We start from the raw sequence: 19,145 nt of genomic DNA on the forward strand, positions 1-19,145 counted from the left end.
ATGGCTGTGGCTCTGGAAATAGAAATATCTGTACCATTCTTATGACTTGACATACTCTTCCATCACAGTACTCCACGTCAAATCCATAGCTTCCTTACGACCGGCGATAGTCATTTCCTTTGCACATGTAGGAACACAAACACACACTTTATAAACCTGATGCTCAAGGCGAAACTGTCACATATCCTCTACTAATATGTAAGTATAATACTTCGCCAATAACTGATTGCTGGCGGTACGAAATAATACTAACCGAAAATCCACGATGTGTGGACGTGTCTCATACGTTTTTCTTGCGAGTGCTACCACTGTACTGGAAACAGAGCAGACGCTCTGCAAATGTGGAATATGGGGGTGGAGCCGACTGGATACAATCGAGTACAGAGCCATATTATACCTATTGATCAGTGCGTCTACGCTAGGATTTAGCATCTGTACTACATTTACAAGCAGTTTTAGAACATGGAGTCAGAGGTTACGTCATGATTGAGTGGGTAGAACTGACATTAAAAAATCTGTAGAATTGCAGAAAATACTGAAATATTGACGGAATATACATCGAAATCCGGGGAAATTGAGAAAGTACTTGCGTGTCTTCTGTTTCGCGCAGAACAATTTGTACATAGAAACAAGTTTGCGTTCAATCCCGCGTCCGGCCATCCTGATTTAGGTTTTCCGTGATTTCCCTAAATCACTCCTGGTAAATGCCGGGATGGTTCCTCTGAATGGGCACTGCCGACTTCCTTCCTCATTCTTCCCTAATCCGATGAGACCCATGACCACGCTGTCTGGTCTCCTTCCCCAAACCAACCAACCAACCAACAAGTATGCGACAGCAAGAGGAATTCGAGAAAACATTGACATTGAAGGGAAGGGAACCAGGGAAACAGTCACTTGTTTTTCGTCGAGGTAGCATTTCACTACATGTCTGTTGAGGTAACAGTGATACACCCGAGTTGACGTATTTAACGCTTTTCAAGAACACAGAGAACCATCCGCTTCCAAGCTTACTTGCATTTGCGTTGAAGGATGACATAGAGTGGATGGATTGGTCGTTTGAGATGGAGTTGTAATGAGGTACGATTTAATGGTAGACTGATGATGCATTTTAGAGAGAGAGAAGGAGAAGTTGCTGCAAGTCATTGGATCATTTTTTCCTGATGTTCCGTCAAGATGCATCAGTTGTGTGATATAGACTTCAAATCGTTCAAATGGCTCCGAGCACTATGGGACTTTACATCTGAGGTCATCAGTCCCCTAGAACTAAGACGTACTTAAACCTAACTAACCTAAGGACATTATTCAGAGATCTAGCATTAGCGTATCACAAATTTTGACAATTGTTTCCTTTCAGGAGACCTCAAGCGGACGATCAGAGCGTGTGTCATCTTGGTGCTTGTTCGACCACGTTTAAATTTATCAGTCCAAAGCTAAATGGCCTTCGGTGATGGTGCAGAGTCCGTGTGAACTTCATTCAGTTCTGTTTTGATTTGTGTGGCTGTGCAAATCTTCAAATGCAAATGTTTTATAACAGCATGAAACTCGGTTTTCCCCATTTTCAATCACAGTCGGCATAATGACCAATTCAGATCTTTTTTTCTTTATTGTTATTTCACTCCCCAAAATGAGCGGGCTGGCATTGGCACAATACGCCACTCTTCAGCTAAGAGAGTTAGAGAGAAAACATACTCAAATGAGAAAATAACACATATCAGAGAATGGTATAAAGTGATGAATAAGCAAGAACAAAAATAGATGAGTAGAAACAGTAGATTTAAAAACAACATAGACGAGAGCCATACACACATGTGGAGAATGAACTCTGTGAGTCGACACGAAAACAAAGAAACACCACAGTGGGAACACAAATGAATGATGCTGGTGACACTGCTGGTGGAACGTAGAAATGCACGCGGCCCTGGAGTAACACTGACACCACAATGAAAACTTTAAAAATCACTGCACCAAAAGGGACCTACCACCAGGTGAAGGGAGGATGGGGGAAAAAACGGGGGAGATACCGTAGGGAGAAACCAGGAGGGGGGTTTTGTGGTTGGCAGGAGAGCCAACACCGTGTTACCAGAGGAGGCTGAAAGGCACTCGATATAGCTCACGCAGGCTGACGTGAGGTCTGGAACAGGACAAGGAAATTAGAATTTAGAAACAACGGACGTAGCTGGTGGAATATTTAACTTTAATCCATTAAGGATGAATGTCGCTCTTGACGGTACATAGTTCACAATATCAATAGTAACTGATAATGGCGCCTTGCTAGGTATTAGCAAATGACGTAGCTGAAGGCTAAGCTAAACTATCTTCTCGGCAAATGAGAAAGTATTATGTCAGTGAACCATCGCTAGCAAAGTCGGCTGTACAACTGGGGCGAGTGCTAGGAAGTCTCTCTAGACATACCGTGTGGCGGCACTCGGTCTGCAATCATTGATAGTCGCGACACGTGGGTCCAACATATACTACCGGACAGCGGCAGATTTAAAGGCTACCACCTAGCAAGTGTCTGGTGGTGACACCACAGGGGGTAGGAGGGGGGCAGTGGAGAGGAGAAGGAAAGGAGCTGGAAGCCTGGGGGTGGGGGTGAAAAGGAAAATGAAGGTGTTCGGCAGAGGAAAAGGAGGAAGAAGGGAAGGGGCAGAGATACGGGGAGAAGTCGATAGGAGGGGGGGAAGAAGGAGGGATTAGATCTGGTTGGAGGGGTAGATGGAAGGCAAAAGGACATCATCTGGGAAGGGGAGTTGGCAGAAGCCACATTGGGTGAGGGTATAGAGCATGTGGAGTGGAGACCTGGTGGGACACTGTGGTACAGGCGCAGCAGTGGGCTAGGGTAGGAGGATGGGGGAAACCAAAGGGTGGGGGGGAAGAAGACAAACAGCATCTGCATTCATTCTAGGAGCAGGAGGAGATGGAGGAAGGGAATCAGATCATAAAGGATCTGCATGGGGATGGGAGATGGATGCAATAAGCGAGGCGGAGTGCATGGCGCTCAAGGGTTTGGAAGTATTTGTAGTAGTTGGGAGGGGTGGAGATCCAAGTGGGGTGGGCATACATAGGACGGATGAGGGACTTATAGGTAGGTAGGATAGTGGAAGTGTGTAATCCCCATGTTCGGCCAGAGAGGAGTTTGAGGAGACAGAGACGGTTACATGCTTTTGCGTGGACTGTGAGGAGATGGGGGGTCCAGGAAAGGTGGTGGTCGAGGGTGATGCCAAGGTACTTGAGGGTGGGAGTGAGGGCAATGGAGCGGCCGTAGATAATAAGGTAGAAATCTGTGAGTCAGAAGGAGTGGGTGGTGTGGCCTACGATGATTGCCTGCGTCTTGGAGGGACTGATCTTAAGGAGCCATTGGTTCCACCACGAGGTGGTCAAGGTGGGACTAGAGGAGGCGCTGGGAAACTTGGAGGGAGGAGGCAAGAGCAAGGAAGGCGGTATCATCGGCATATTGCAGGAGATGGACAGGTAGCATGTCTGCCATGTAGAGGAGAGGAGAAAGGACAGAGCCTTGGGGCATGGAGGGGTAGAAGGTGTAAGAGTTGGTGTTCTGGATGGTAACATAGTAGGGGCAGTGAGTGAGGAAGGAGGCTATTTGAAGTGGAGTATGGGATGCCATACATGGTCGTAGGCACGTTGAAGGTCAAGGGACACAAAGATGGTGGAGTGACGGGAATTGAGGCGAGTGGAAAGCGTGCAGTTCTAGGAGGCGCTTCAGTTTGGAACCGCGTGACTGCTACGGTCGCAGGTTCGAATCCTGCCTCGGGCATGGATGTGTGTGATGTCCTTAGGTTAGTTAGGTTTAAGTAGTTCTAAGTTCTAGGGGACTGATGACCACAGATGATAAGTCCCATAGTGCTCAGAGCCATATTTTTGAGTGGAAAGGAAGTGTGTCAGTAAGAGGAGGAGATCGGCAGCAGAGAAGGAAGATCGGAAGCCACATTCGGTCAAGGGAAGGAAGCGGTGCTGGGGGAGATGGTGGTGAATGCGGTGGGTAACGACGTACTCCAGCACCTTGCTGAAGACCGACGTGAGACTGATAAGGCGATAGGAGGAGGTATCAGAATGAGGTTTGGCATGTTTGGGAAACATAAGGATCTGGGAAGTCTTCCACAGGTCGGGGTGGAAGCCAGTGGAGAGAATAACATTATAGAGGGTGGCTAGGACTGTAAGGAAGGAGAGGAGGGCTTCTTTGAGGAGGCTGTATGTAATATGATCGTGGCCGGGAGCTGTGTTGTGATTGGTGCAAAGTGTGGTGACGATGTCTTGTGTGACAGCGGGGGTGTTGAGATGAGTTAGTGGTGTGGGCCCCAAGTACTGGAAGGTAGAAGCAAGTGGGGGGGGAGAAAGGTGTTAGTGTGGTCCTAGATGTTAGGGAAGAGGGAGTAATCAAGTCAGGGATCGTCAAGGATGGAAAGGACGTCAGAGAGCTGGGAGGCAAAATGATTGGCCTTACTGGTATTGTCTAGAAAAGGGTGGTCATTGTGTAGGAGAGGATAGTGGGGAGAAGGTTTCATGCGAGTAAGGTGGTGTAAGGCTGATCAGTACTTGGAGGAGTTAATAGGCATTTAATCATTAAGAAAGGTGCATGTCTGTGGCAGTGAGCAAGTTTCTGATATGGTATTGGTGTTGCCGGTGGTGGAGGAGTGTGTCCTGGTCCTGGGTACGGAGGAAGGAGCGGTAAACGGGACAGGATCCGTGGAGGAGGAATACGGCCTGTGGTGGTAAGGTAGGACAGTGAGGGTGGATGGCTTTGATGGGGACGTGTGCCTCGACGACTTCTGACAAAGTCCAATGGAAAAATTAAGTGACATGGATGATGTCATTAGGATGCCGATAGGTGAGAGGGTGGCGTCCGACCTGGGTATCAATGGTGTCCCGGTAGCCATCCCAGTTGGCACGGGGTAATCACGGACGAGTCTCGGGTGTGGATCTGGGTTTTGGGCAGATTGAGGGCGACGTCCGCCTGATAGGGTGAGCAAGATGGGAAGGTGATCGCTACCTATGGTCAAGGACATCTCAGTAATGCGGCCACGGATGTTTGGAGAGGCAAGGATTATGTCATGAGTGGTATTGGATTCTGGGTGAGTACGTTGAGGGAGAGGTAGGAGGTCACCTCGGAGGGGGGCAATAAACTGATGCCACCACCGTAAGTGTGCGGGTGTGCAGCTGTGGATGTTGAGGTCGGCGGCAATCACGTAGGAGGAGAAGGTGCGGTCTCTGTGGGCGAGGGAATCATATGGGATCGGGGTATTAGGGCGGATATAAATGGTAGCACAGGTGACGGCAAGGCCAGGGAAGAAAGACTGAGGATCAGGGGTTCGGTAGGAAGAGAGGTTGAGATCGAACAGAGAGATGGCGGAGGTGGCCAGCGGCAACTCCGCCACGCGCAACAGGCAGGGGATTTAGATCGTTGTGAACAATGAACTTTTCACTGTACATAGTTGAAATTCTTTATACGATGCTTGGAATAATCAAGCTTACCAACCTTGAAGACGGAACAAAAGCGTTCAAATCTTGAATAAGAAACTCCTGTACAGTGGCTGCTGAGCTGGCACCCCTCGCTGACAGCTGCGCTCTGCCGTGCTGTTGCAGCTGGAGGAGCAGGTGCACAACGTGCTGCCGCGGGTGCCGGTGCCGCTGCAGGAGGCGGTGGTGCGCCTGCTGAGCCGCGACACGCGCCAGCGGCCCACCGCCCAGCTGCTCTCCCTCATCAAGTACTTCAGGTGAGTGCTCGCTGCCGCGCCGTCGACCTCTGCAGCCCGCTCACCAGCGGCGCTCTGCGTCTCTAAAGGCCATTCCACACTGCACGGGGCGTGCGTGTCCGGACGTACGCTAGCTACTTTCAAAAATATCGCTTCCCTTGTTATCAAATGAGACAGTTCACACTGCGCCAGCTATACTGGACACGCGTGGCTTCCGTTCGCTCCCTGAGCGATCTTTCTAAAGGTGGCGGACACGGTTTCAGTCCGCGCATGAGCAGAGCTAAGGTTAGACCTCGTGTAAGCCAAGCCTCGTGCACTACACAGCGCGCCATCATTGTTGTCTGAGCTGTCTTGCTTAATGTGGATCATTTGCAAGTAGCATGTGTGAGATTGTGCTTTCAGTAACATGGAACTGAAACTGTATCTCCAACTGACCAAGTGTGTGCGGTGCGTCTCCATTTATCGGCGGCTGGCGGAATGATTCCTATCTGTAGTTCTCTTTGAGGTAGAGGAAACTATTCGGTTTAGGTGTAAGTTCGTAGCGTTTAATAAAGACGACAGTTACACATGCAGAGACTTTAGTCATTAATAATATATTCTCCTACACCATTAACAACAGTCTGACAACGCTGCAGTTACTTATCGCTACCGCGACGGTAGAAATCACGTGGTTTTGCGGCGAAGAACTCTTCGAGCCTTGTTCGGAGCGCATTTTCATCTGGAAAGGAAGATCCTTTAAGGGTGTTCGATAAAGAGAACAGGAAAGGTGAAAATTTAGGTCACTAGATCTGGTGAATAAGATGGATGCGGAATGACCTTTCAACCCTAGTAGTGTTTTTTGTCAATCTAGCAGAATGTGGGCAGACGTATTCGTGGACCGTTGTTCTTCGATACCCTATGCAAGACGTCTCAGTTGTTTACAATTAACGCTCTCCTCATATGGGGCGTTTTTCATCGTGCAGCACGGCCACGCTTGGATTACACTGCGGCCGGTGCTCGCTAGAAACGATTTGATACCTCAAACAGAACAAGTTTTCTCTGCACGATTTCCAGCTGCAGAGGCCTCCAGCGGCTGTTGTCAGCTGTATCTGGCTTGCAAATCTCACATCTTCTTCAGGAAAAAGGATCGGCATAAAATTCCTACGTTAGTCCTACTAAAACGCACATTTCCTCTCTTGTCCGTGCATTAGTGATGTTTGTAGTACACATAAATAAAAAATTCAACATCCATTAACGTGTTATAAGGCAGAAAGGCAAGTCGAAAAAATCTATCTCCACATTTCGCCCAGAATGTCGCCTGCTTTCTGGAAGTTCTCCAGTTCTAAGGTGGGCTCTCAGTAATATGCTTTTGCCGAGCGGTCTAAGGCGCTGCAGTCATGGACTGTGCGGCTGGTCCCGGCGGAGGTTCGAGTTCTCCCTCGGGCATGTGTGTGTGTGTGTGTGTGTGTGTGTGTGTGTGTGTGTGTGTGTGTGTGTATGTGTGTGTGTGTGTGTGTGTGTGTTTGTCCTTAAGATAATTTAGGTTAAGTAGTGTGTAAGCTTAGGGACTGATGACCGTAGCAGTTAAGTCCCATAAGATTTCACACACATTTGGACATTAATATGCTATTAATAAGCGTTGTGAGGCCTCTCAGTTCTCATTTCAAGGCAGACATTCGCCTTTCCACTTTTTTTGCAAACACTTCTCCACGTGACATTGGTCACTGCTAAAATGGCCCGTAAGCAGTTCTCTTTGAAGTGATTGAAGACTTGTGTAACCATTTTCACCTATTCCACCACCGTGTGAAATAATAAGAATGGGTTTCACTTTGCCTTGACTCCCCTTTATAGATGCTGCAAAAGCCTCACAAGACAAAAAAGGTTTGAAAGCGTCAAAATGAGATGTCGCCGTAGACAGTGCCTGACTACCCTTGTCTTGCGGTTTGATTCCAAAGACCGCAGGTGATTCTCACTTTAACTTGTAAGCCTTCCACTTGTCCACCTGGCCATGCATCTACTAAGTTGATTCTGCCCCCTGACAGTGGTTGTTGTTGTTATCCTGCATTCGAGGTTATAGCTTTTATCAGAATTTTAAATAAAACTCCAATGCTGTCGTTGTTGTAGTCAGTTACTGATGGATGGTTAATATATCAACATTAATTTTTTATAAAAGAAATTGATAAACGTTTATTAATCATGAAATAGGACAAACAACACAAGTTAAGCGAGATGATAAACAAATCATGAACTGTTGGCAACGCAGAAGCAACAAATAAGTAGCACTCCACTGGGCGGCGTTTGGTTGCCAAAAGACTAGTTTCTCTGTTTAATCTATTTATCCTTGCTCAAAACATGCATAACGAAATCTTAAATTATGTAACGCAGAACAGACTTTGATGGATCTATTCTAGGCAGAAGTTGTACTACGTTAATCCAGCTGAGAGCAAGTGGCGAGACTGTGAAGCTGTTTTCGCTAACAAGCTGGTGCAGCAATACGTCATTTATTTCTCGATGCGTAGCGCTGTCTCAGGTGATTCTCGTGCCGCAAATGTCTCCAGATTTGCGGCCCTTGTAATTCGTTATCACGGGGACGAAAAATACAAAGTCGTGGCCGACGATCTGTTAGACGGAACACAATCACTCATTAACAGAGCCCTGACAGTCCGTGGACCAACTTCACTCTCTTGCACGGCAGCGTACACAAGAAGACCAAACATCAAGGCGCAGGCCTGACACCAATAAGATTGTCCTCGGCACAGCGTGTTGTCCGAGATGACTTGGTTCTAAACTGTCGGTACAGCTACCCAGTCATGACCAGCGCATGTGCGAAGTTACGCTCATGACAAGTGTCCCAAGTGCAACCGACACACTCATAACGAGAGTCAAGACTAGAGCCACCTCTGCTGACCGGAGTCTAAATCAGAAAACCCCTTCCATCAAAGCTCCATAAACTGCTAAGGTGCACCACCACAACCGCCCCCACACAGGTGTGCCAATCACAAGATTCTACGAGTGTCTCGTCTCCCTATGACTCGTCAGGTCTACCTCCTGACCAATATTTCCCCGCTGGAGAAGCAGCCAACTCTGACTCGCAAATTTCCGCTCAGTGAGGAGAAGGCATTACGCTCCCAAATTCTTTTTCCCATGGCCACTTTAGGCAGCATGTTTCGAGAGTTTTCGTTTAGGCCTAAAGTCAGCAACACATCACTGAGATCATTATCTTGATGGGCCGAACGTTGCAGCATATCCGTCCAAGGTCCCCGACTAAACTAAGAGAAGTGCTTTTGTGTCCCAACATTGACTATTTCAGAGCCACCATAAACGTTGCGTTCCGTACAAAAATTCTTCCGAAGACCCGAGGCTTCCCCAAAAACTCGGCAGCTGACGAACGAACGGCTCCATCTATAGCGTCCAATCAAAGACGAACACAGAAATTTGAGGATTTTTGTGAACGCCAGCTCTTTACACAATGGGCTCTTAAGACGCTGTTGAAACGAATTGACCAGGCGACCCACATTCTCTCCCATGGCCCTGCCGTGGCCAGAAACGCCTAACAGGTAGATCCAGGTAGGCAGTTTTTCGACTTTTCAGCTGAAAGCATTTTACGCCTACTAGTGCAAGAAATTATTGGGACCAGTATTCCGTCCCCATGAAGTACTCTGACATGTTCCTCTCCCTAACAGCAGCACGTGGCTTCCAAGCCCCAAAAGCCCACTGAAATGTTTACTGTTAAATAACCAAACTGCTTGCTTCCTCTCCAGAAAATACTATTCAGAGGAGAGCTATCATAAAAGTCCCACACGCTTAACAATATACGTGCTACCATCAGTGCCCTCTGACGATAACTTTCTGTCATCTTACAAAAAATGGCGTCTAGACGTAAGAATAGCATTGAATACGAAAATAAACGAGAGAGTGATTTGTCCTCCCTCAACAGTGCTTGGCACTCTAGATAGCGATGTACTTTGGCCCATTGTAAGTAACAGCTCATTAATTTCACAGATAGCATACACATTTGGAATTAATTTATGTTGAGAAGCAAGCATGAAGTCGTTGTCCGGCAGAGAAACCTTGTAATCTACGTGCATGAGCGATTTTGCTATGTGTTCGCTGCAGTTAGTCCAGTGGCGACATGTGCTTTATCATCTTGAGACAAAGAACTGAGGACTGAACTGTCTTCAGAGATCTTTGTATTGCACACACAAAATGCTCGTCTGGGTGTCCAGTTTGATAATCGACTTGTGGGCAGCTGGGTCACAACACGGCTCTACACCTCGGAAGTGCACCTTTTCCTGGAGAGCAAGCGAATATAGTTGGCACTTCTAGATACATTGAATCCGAGTTCTAGGAGCTTCACGAGTAGATCAGATAGGATAGGATGCGAACAACGTCACACTATCGGCGTCTTTCGGCAGAAGCACACAACATACGAGGGTCTTTCAATAAGTTATGACCCACATTTTTTTTAAAAAAGTCATTAATATATACAGACAAACGTCCTTGTTGGTGCTTCACATTTAGTTTTTGTTCTGTGCGCCGGTGAAGTTTCGAACCGTTCTGGCAGATGGCAGAGCCGTAGTACAGCACCACGCAAGTAACGAGCAGCCCTTAGTGGCTCGCCATCAGTTTTTTTATCTTAAATATCTTTGTGACTAATGCCCTTTTGGCATATTTATTATTTTATAAATGACATATAAGTACTGCCAGTCTTTCACGATAATTCCGTACTTAAAATTTGTATCATACGGTTTTAGTCATAATTCTGTAACCATGTTATAGACCATTCTTTAGTGTAAATTCTGAGGAAGATACTCCTAGGAGTGTCGAAACCTGGTTAATTCGTTAAAAATTAGTGATCGTGGACTGTTTTCTTTTATTTGTGCTAGTGAAATGTCAAGGATCGAATACGCAAGAACGGTAGCTTGCTTGAGGCTCATATGGCAGCCTTCAGACGCTGCTTGCGGATCATCAGTCCACGTGACAGGTGAGGAACCACGCACTCTGTGACCGATGAGGATGGGGTGGTGTGGCACCTGAGCTTCAGCGGCTCGGAGTAAAAAACGTCGGTAATAGGTTATCATCCCCAGGTAGTGACGCGGTTTGCATACTGTTTTCAGCGCCGGCTGTGGTGCTTAGCTAGGCTGCCGGATATTACCGGTAGCAGAAACACGAAATCTAAGAAGTGTCACTTAATTAGTACTTACGACACATTTAGGTGGATTTATGACTATTCTGAAGTCATCAGACTTTTGTGTAGGTGTCTCTCGTGTTCTTCTGACATGATTATGCTACCAGCGCGTCATTGCTGTGCGCAAATCAGAAGTCCAGTCCCTGAAAACATCGATAAATCGCTGAAAACTCTGTGCTGCATTCCGAAAGCCACATGACACACATCGGAATTCAGACGGTTCAAACAGCGCGGTTGTTGCAGTTTTATGGACGTCTTGTTCCAACAGATAATTCTTGCAGGCTTTCAGTAGGTAGAATGTCGATAAACCTGTGCTCTGAGCCAGTTGGCAAGCAAAATCTTTGATGTGGCACACAGGGTAGCGCTCGGCAATGTTAGGGGTTCGAGTCCTCTATAGTCTCCACAGGGGCGCCGTCCGTCCGGTTTCTTTGATACCAGTTGAAGGGGAGAAGCCCAGTTGCTTTCCGATGGCCGTGCCATGCCTGCTTGGATCACTGCGTCGAATTCTGCTTGTGTGATTCACAGTCTATAGGAGGCAATCCTTCTGAGTCCTGAGAAAACAAGAAAATTTTTGGTATAGTTCCGATATATCGCACTGATGAATGGCGATGCGATGAGGGCACACCGACGGACGCATTGAGTGATGGGAACTCATATAAAATGGTGTCCAAAATTAAAGCAACGAAGAGAAATTTTTCAAGGTTGCGTTTATTTTGCCACGAAACAGTATAAACAGGTGATAGTAAAGTAGAAACAATTTAAAGAATACAGAAAGTAATCAACTGCAGCACGCATAACGGCAGAGAAAAGTGTTCATCGTTTTCTTCAACTTAACGGATTTGCACACACATTCTGGCAACTGGTCAGTGTGTTCAGCACGATCCGTTGCCACGTCTGGCTGCAATACAGGCCTGAAAACGAGGGGACGTACTGTGAATGACGTCATCCGACTCATTTTGAGGCAATAACGCCCATTTATCCTGCAGAGCTGCTCACAAGTCTTGGAGATAGTTGGTGGATGCTGCGATGATGCAACGCATCTCCCTAGTCCATACCACACATGCTCTGTGCCAGGGGTTCCCAACAAAATTTTCTCGAGGGCCTCCTCATCGAGCATGATTGATACCTTGTCATACCACAGTATCAAGTACCTAAAATAGCCAAATTAAGAGTCTTTTTGGTACTTAGAAAAAACATTGACATATTGATTATTGAAAAAAATTGTGTTTGAAACTTTTTCAATTTAGCCATCATTGTTATTGTTAAATTTTTGATTATTGCTGAAAATATTTGTCTTCAAATCTGGATGTTAAGTATAACAAACTTCTTAAAAGAATCAAAATTGAGTTGAACTGAAAATGACAGGAAAAAATTACAGCAGAGTGTATGGGTCCAAATGGCTTTGAGCACTATGAAAACATCAGAGGTCCTCAGTTCCCTAGAACTTAGAACTACTTAAACCTAACTAACCTAAGGACATCACAGACATACATGCCCGAGGCAGGATTCGAAACTGCGACCGTAGCAGTGGCGTGGTTCCGGACTGAAGCTCGGCCACCGCGGCCAGCTGAGTGTATTGGTCTTTTAAGTGCGCTACACACATTTGCGGCCCTTGTAATTCGTTATCACGGGGACGAAAAATACATAGTCGTGGCTGACGATCTGTTAGACGTAATAAAAAAGACAAAGGGTTATCACACAAAGATAAAAAAGATGTTTGCAAATGGCTGCACAAGTAAACTGCTGTGGCCGGTCAAGACGGACACATACACAGCGAAAGACGCATCACACTAAACGGCACGTAAGCCAACAGTGCCATGACATGAACTCTAATCCTCGTGTCCATCTCAGGGCAATGTCGGCTTGCTTTCTGATGAAGAGAGCCTTAGAACTATCGAAACCTGGTTAATGTGTTTTTTAAAAAAATTGTGTGCAACCGGTTGGCTGACTATTACGTTTTATGCAAAAGTACTGCTTGTTATTGCTCCGTAAGGCGTTTGTGGTAACCGTAAAGCCGGCCGGAATGGCCGAGCGGTTCTAGGCACTACAGTCTGGAACCGCGCGACCGCTACGGCCGCAGATTCGAATCCTGTTAGTTAGGTTTAAGTAGTTCTAAGTCCTATGGGACTGGTGACCTCAGAAGTCAAGTCCCATAGTCCTCAGAGCCATTTGAACCACTTTTGTAACCGTCAACACACCGATGTGTACTGACCACTCGCGAGCGCGGTCTTCCCAGCGTGGCTCGTACGTGACGTCGCCAAAGAACAGGTGTGGAGCAATCTGCCATCGGCGATCTGAAATCTATACAACTTCATAATAATACAATACACTGGCAACGTTATGTTCAGAAAATGTCGAGAGATGATCGTAAGTCTTGCTTCGCCTTTCTACGTCTGCAAATGGAGGTTTACGACAAGCTACAGATATATTATAGCAGAAGAAATATCGAAGAAATCGTGTCAGGTGTTTCAAATGAGGTTACGTCGTAAATAGAGAGTTTTATTTTGAGCGCTATTTGGGAAGTGCAGCTAACGTGTACTCACAATTAATTATTTGGAAAGAGCTTTCTTTAACGTTTGGCAAGAGTCTGAAGGTTCTTCTGCCAGATTCATCCATTTCCCCTGATTACTGCCATGAATCCTCACCCCTTCTCCTTATCCCTCCCTTGTCCCTAGCTGAACTCCCAGAATATTTTCTATTTTCATATCGTTCCCTTTCTTAGTCCAGTACCATGGTGCTTGCTCTCGAATTTTAATGTCCAGAGGACAGAGCCCCATTATCACTGATAGATGGAGATGTCGTATAAGCCCCGTCAGATCTTAACAGCATCTTCCTCTGTACTCTTCTCACTGTCATGGCAGGCACCACCCTTGTGAGCCTGTGTGCCCAGACTCCTCAGCTGTAACTGGCTACTGAAGTTAGTATACTGTTACGGTACTATGTTACTAGTTGGGGGGAAGATGAAATCTTTTGTGTCCTATGGAGATAAGGTCTTTATCAGGTCCTTTTTTAATAATTACTACATTGACTACATTCCAGATCTTAGGGAATTTTTCTTGTCTAAGACATTCATTGAATAAGTGGGTAAGTGGGACTACCAGTTGGGGTGCTAGGAACTGCACAACCTCCGTCACAATGCCGTCTGGCTGGGGGGGGGGGGGGGGGGAGGGGGGACTTCCCTTTTTTCAGTGATTTAATGTGGGCAGCCACCTCCTCTTCGGAATAGGGATAGACTGCCCTATCGTTTACAAGTCTGTCAAAATCCTCATTCCGTAGTTGATACTGATCTTCGGTATCTCCAATCATATCGTCAACAGGCAAAAGGGACCGGAGAACGACCTCGGCAGTCTCCTGCCAGGTTTCCGTCATCTCGTCCGTATGCCTGGCCGTTGATATCATCATTGGGGAGCGGATCTTTTCCCTAACTATTTTATAGGGCACACCCCATGAGTCCAGTGCTAATTGATTTAATACAAAGCTTTCCCAACTCTGTATTCTAACTGCTCGAAGTTCTTTTTGAAATTTCTCTTTTGCTTCCCGGTGTTGCAATAGCCGTCTTTGCTTTTCCCGCCAGACGACACTGCGCTGGTAGTGTCTCCTCAGCGTTCTGACAGACTGACGCAAATCCTCTAGCTCAGCTGACCACGGTGACGGGGAATGTCGCTCTCTCTCGCTAGTCGCTCCCAATCTGCTCTTCTGTAATTCAGTTGCAGTTCCCACCCCATAGCCCAGTGGTACTTTCTGTCTCCTAAAGTAAACTTTCCAGTTATGTATCATGTTTGCAGCGTTCGGTGTGACTAGTGTCACATCGATGTTGGTATCTTGGCCCCCTCCCGCCGAAAGGTAGGAAGATTACAAGGTTTATTAGCCACCACAAGTTGTAAAGCCATGATCATCTCCTCCACTTTACCACCATTTTTATCTCTTGTGCCAATGTACCATACGGGGGATTTTGCATTTATGCCAGCCGTTATAGCCATTTTTGCCCCCGAAATGCCGTGGCTACTCTTGTTAATCGTTCCAAGTTTTGTTCAATGTTATCTCCATACTGGAAATACAATTTATGATAGTTATAACTCCCGCAGGAGATTGTATCTCCACGGCGGTGCAGTGAGTGTCGGGGTGTTGCGAGAGTGTTGTTACCCATAGGGTTTGGTTAGTGACGACTATTGCCGCTCTGGGGGCATCCCCACTGCTGACAGTCTGCCATGTAGCGGCTGCAAAGGGTAGTTTCCCGGCTTGAGAGTACGGCTCCAGTAGGCAGAGCACATCAAGCCTCCTCTCCTCCACCTCCTTTCGAAGCTCCTGCATGACAAGACTGCTGTTATGTGCGTTCAGTTGTCCAATGCATTTCTTTAATAAACGACAATGAATTGAATAGTAAATGTCACTGAATTTAAAATTATTAAATTAGTCGCTCCACCCCGCGACGTAACTCGCGGTTAATACCGAAGCTCACCACCCACGTGTATGCGCCATTACAAAAGTTATCCCTTGTACGTATTGATGAGCGAGCCACTTGCGGCTGAGGAAACCGCACTTCGGAAAGAAATCTGAAACGATAGGAGAGGCTTACAGAATACATCTTGCTCACAAGTTACTCGTTTACTTGAGGAAAATATATCTGCGCAAGCGTGTAGAGAATTACGATATGTGCCGGGGGAGGGTGTAAGTAATTTCACAACTGTCTGCGACGTGCCCGGCACGGAACACATCGTAATTGTCTTGATGTGTATGGAGAGCCAGAAATTTACTGTGATACGTCTCTGTAAACATTTCGAGACTCTGTGTATATACAGAGACCTCTGGCGCTGTATGCACGCGAGCAGCCAACGTGGAGCTGTCCGTGGGGAAAACTTGGTGGCAGACGCAAGATGCGGTAATTCTGCAATACTTGGAACTCTCTCTCCCTACAGTTTATATCTAGAAGCATACAAGTGGTCCCAGAGGTCTCGACACATCTCCTGTCCCTTCTGCTCCGTATTTTCCATATGTCCCTCGTCAGTCCTGTTGAGGAGCTTCTCATTTCTTTTTCTATCAGTCCATTCAGTTTTGAGCAGTATCCCGCTTCAACACCACCAACAGTTAGCGCTAACTATTGCTGCTGGCACTCCAGCAGAGGGCGAGTGCACAACCTGTTAAATGGCTCGTCTGCACAGGGGTTTCGTTCCACACCGATGCTTTATATCCTTACATAAACGATTATTAAGATGGTCTGTGAGGTCAGTAACTGGAATACAGATGTGTAAGAGTAAACTGAGCAATGAAATCGATAATTAAGGATATTAATGTATGTTTAACACACGTTAGATTTATATCATTGCTTTATTTATAGAAACGTTCTTAGCAATGAATGATGGTCCTACACACAATGGTCCGAACGAATCTATAAATAGTTTTGGCACAGCAGTGACGGGCAATAAACAGCTCACTGCATCACAGTCACTGTAATTTCACTCTGTTCACAGCTCACAAACTTATAAGCTGAAGACAAACTTCTGAACAGGCCTACAGGCCTGATCGTGCCTCGGAATCAAAAGGTGTTGCCCCAGGCCGTTCTAGCCCACCTTACCCGCAAGGCTCCCAGCACGCCAAAGATCACGGTCTCTGCTTTGTGTCCTTGTCCCGCGTTTTTTTTTCACGTGATAAACTACTCTAGTCAAATTAACATTCATATACCAGAGCCGCGCAAGGTAGCTGCGCCGTCTGGGGCGCCTTGCCACGGTTCGCGCGACTCCCCACCTCGGAGGTTCGAGTTCTCCCTCGGGCACGGGTGTGTGTGGGTGTGTTATCCTTAGCGTAAGTTAGTTTAAATTAGATTAAGTAGTGCGTAAGCCCAGGGACCGATACAAACTTGCCATCACCACCATATACCAGAGCATCATTCGTTTACAAATACTTTTCACACTATACAAATACATAAACCAAATACATTACACAGTTCTGTACACACTTATTCTATTATATTTTCTGGTTAAATGTATTTTTATTTTAATATGTTGGAGGAACCGTAACAGCCATCGCTTGTCAAAACAAGTACTTCATTGTGTCTTTTGCATTACGTTGTTCAAATCCATCTACACGTATTAATACATAAAATTATTATTAAATAAAAGTATTAATACATAAAATTATTATTAAATAAAGTTAGAACATGAAATATCGGTACAAATTACCCACGCAAAGGCTAATAGCTTTACGTATTTCTGGATGTCTAACATTTTAGTTGCACAGTTTCACATGTTATATTACGCTGTAATACATCATCTCAAACATCATTTTCCGATTTTCCTGCCACTCATGATTCACTTCCATACAACATTTTGCTCCAGACGTTCATTCCCGTATCTTCCTCAAACTATGACCTTAGATACTAGGACGCTTCTTTTACCGAGGAATAACACTCTCTCTGCCTTTACTAGTCTCTAATTTTCTCCCTGTTCAACACGTTACACGTTATTTTGCCTACAGGGGGCAGTTTCCTGATCAATTTCACTGATAATCTCAGTTCCGCCACTGCACAGTCTTTCTTTGGACTGTTTCTAATACGAAGTGAATGCACCGGAATGGGACGATGGAAGAGTATTCCCGGGGCCCACATTGTCCCCTTCTGCTCCGTGTTGTCCCATTTTGTCGTCGATGATTGACATACAGACTTACCTGTACAACTGTGTGATACTAGTTCAGGAGCCATTTTGCGCCTAGTACTATCTACCTGTACCAATTAACCGCTAAACCGTTCAATTAATTACCTGGTCAAACGGAATAAGTTGAAGGTTGCTATCTAACTGCTCACACGGATGATAGCAGTTTTTGTTTTGGTATTTCACATAATTATTGACTGAATTTGGAAATTTAAAATAATATCGTAATCTACGTATTAAGAGGTTATAATACTACTTTGGTGTTTAATACAGTAAGTCAGCTGTTGATGTTAGAAATTGTCTGTACATACTGAGGCAGAGTGACCAGACTACATTCAGTCAGTGTTTGGCAGCCAGAACACTTACCGACTTCCAATTAATTTTACACGTAATTTTTAACCACATTGAAACTTTTTCTAGTTGATATTCCCAGAAAAATAATGACAGAGAAAAGTTTATGTCTTCAGACATTTTCGCTGTGAAACGTCACCTTAGAAAAATTATTCATGACTGTGCTTAAACTGACACATACTATTTTTAGCGCAACGCAATCTGACTTTCAAAAATCCCTACGACGAATGGCCCTGACTAACATTAACCTATACCATGCACAAATCACTTACCTCGCCAGAAATCTTCGTTACTCGAACTACTGCAATACAGCGAGCGCCACTACTGCCAGCTAAATAAAAGATTCAAACTACAGAAGGCACAAACTACTGATAGGCACAGTTAGCGAATGAAAGATTTTAATAAAGAACAAACAATGTATTTACCTTAATAGTCATAATATATATATCAGTTCATGACATCCATTCTTACACATTTCAAAACTCCGCCATCTCTCTCCCCACATCCACCACTGCTGGCGGCTCACCTCCAACTGCGCAACGCTACGCGCTGTTAACAGCCAACAGCCCAACACTACAATGACAGACAACAATGCAAACCAGCCACAGACTGCACACGGCACAGCCAGTGATTTTCATACAGAGCGCTACGTGGCGGGGGCGTTACCAATAAAAGAACCTAAACAGCCTACTTACAGCTGCTCATACAGTAAACCGTCAGCATCGCACATGGCATTTTAATTTTGTTACTTCTTCTTCTTCTTCTTGCGTTACGGCCTCTTTAGGACCACGGGTAGCCCCTTCGTGGACTGCACTTTCCTACTTTTCTCCCAGAACCTCTTCATTCTTTCTCTTCTTCTATCCCGCTCTTCTTCCGAGATCTTCAGTGTCAGTTTCTCCTGTCACTTCCACAGGTGTCACTCTAATCTTTTCCTGTATTCTTCTCTGTCATTGATCTCCGGCATTTTGGTCGGTGTATATTTGTTCCTCCAATTTTCCTTTCCCTCGACCTTGATCCCCAGTTCCAACCAGTCCTTCCGAAGTTCAACAACCCACTTGGTTCCTGTCTTTCCCCTTCTCCTCCCTGTTGTTTCCTACACTCTCTTCGTCATTCTGTCCATACTCATCCTAACTACATGTTCAGCAAATCTTGCCCTTTCGAGTCAGATTTCCCTGGATATTGTTCTCATGTTCCTGTATAATTCTTCCCTAGGTCTTCGTATCCACCTCTGTCCACCTCTTTTGGGACCTAGTATTTTTCTCAGTATTTTTCTCT

General features: G+C 45.8%; 1 protein-coding gene across 1 annotated transcript in view; it reads left to right on the forward strand.

Annotated features, from left to right (window-relative positions):
* Positions 1-19,145, forward strand: part of LOC126267610 (SCY1-like protein 2) — a 1,033,915-nt gene that overhangs the window by 703,202 nt on the left and 311,568 nt on the right. The window contains exon 8 of the mRNA XM_049972911.1: positions 5,599-5,729. Within this exon, the coding sequence (XP_049828868.1) occupies positions 5,599-5,729 (131 nt within the window). The remainder of the gene's footprint in view (positions 1-5,598; positions 5,730-19,145) is intronic.

This window comes from Schistocerca gregaria, chromosome 4 (assembly GCF_023897955.1).
Source record: "Schistocerca gregaria isolate iqSchGreg1 chromosome 4, iqSchGreg1.2, whole genome shotgun sequence".
Classification (NCBI taxonomy): Eukaryota; Metazoa; Arthropoda; class Insecta; order Orthoptera; family Acrididae; genus Schistocerca; species Schistocerca gregaria.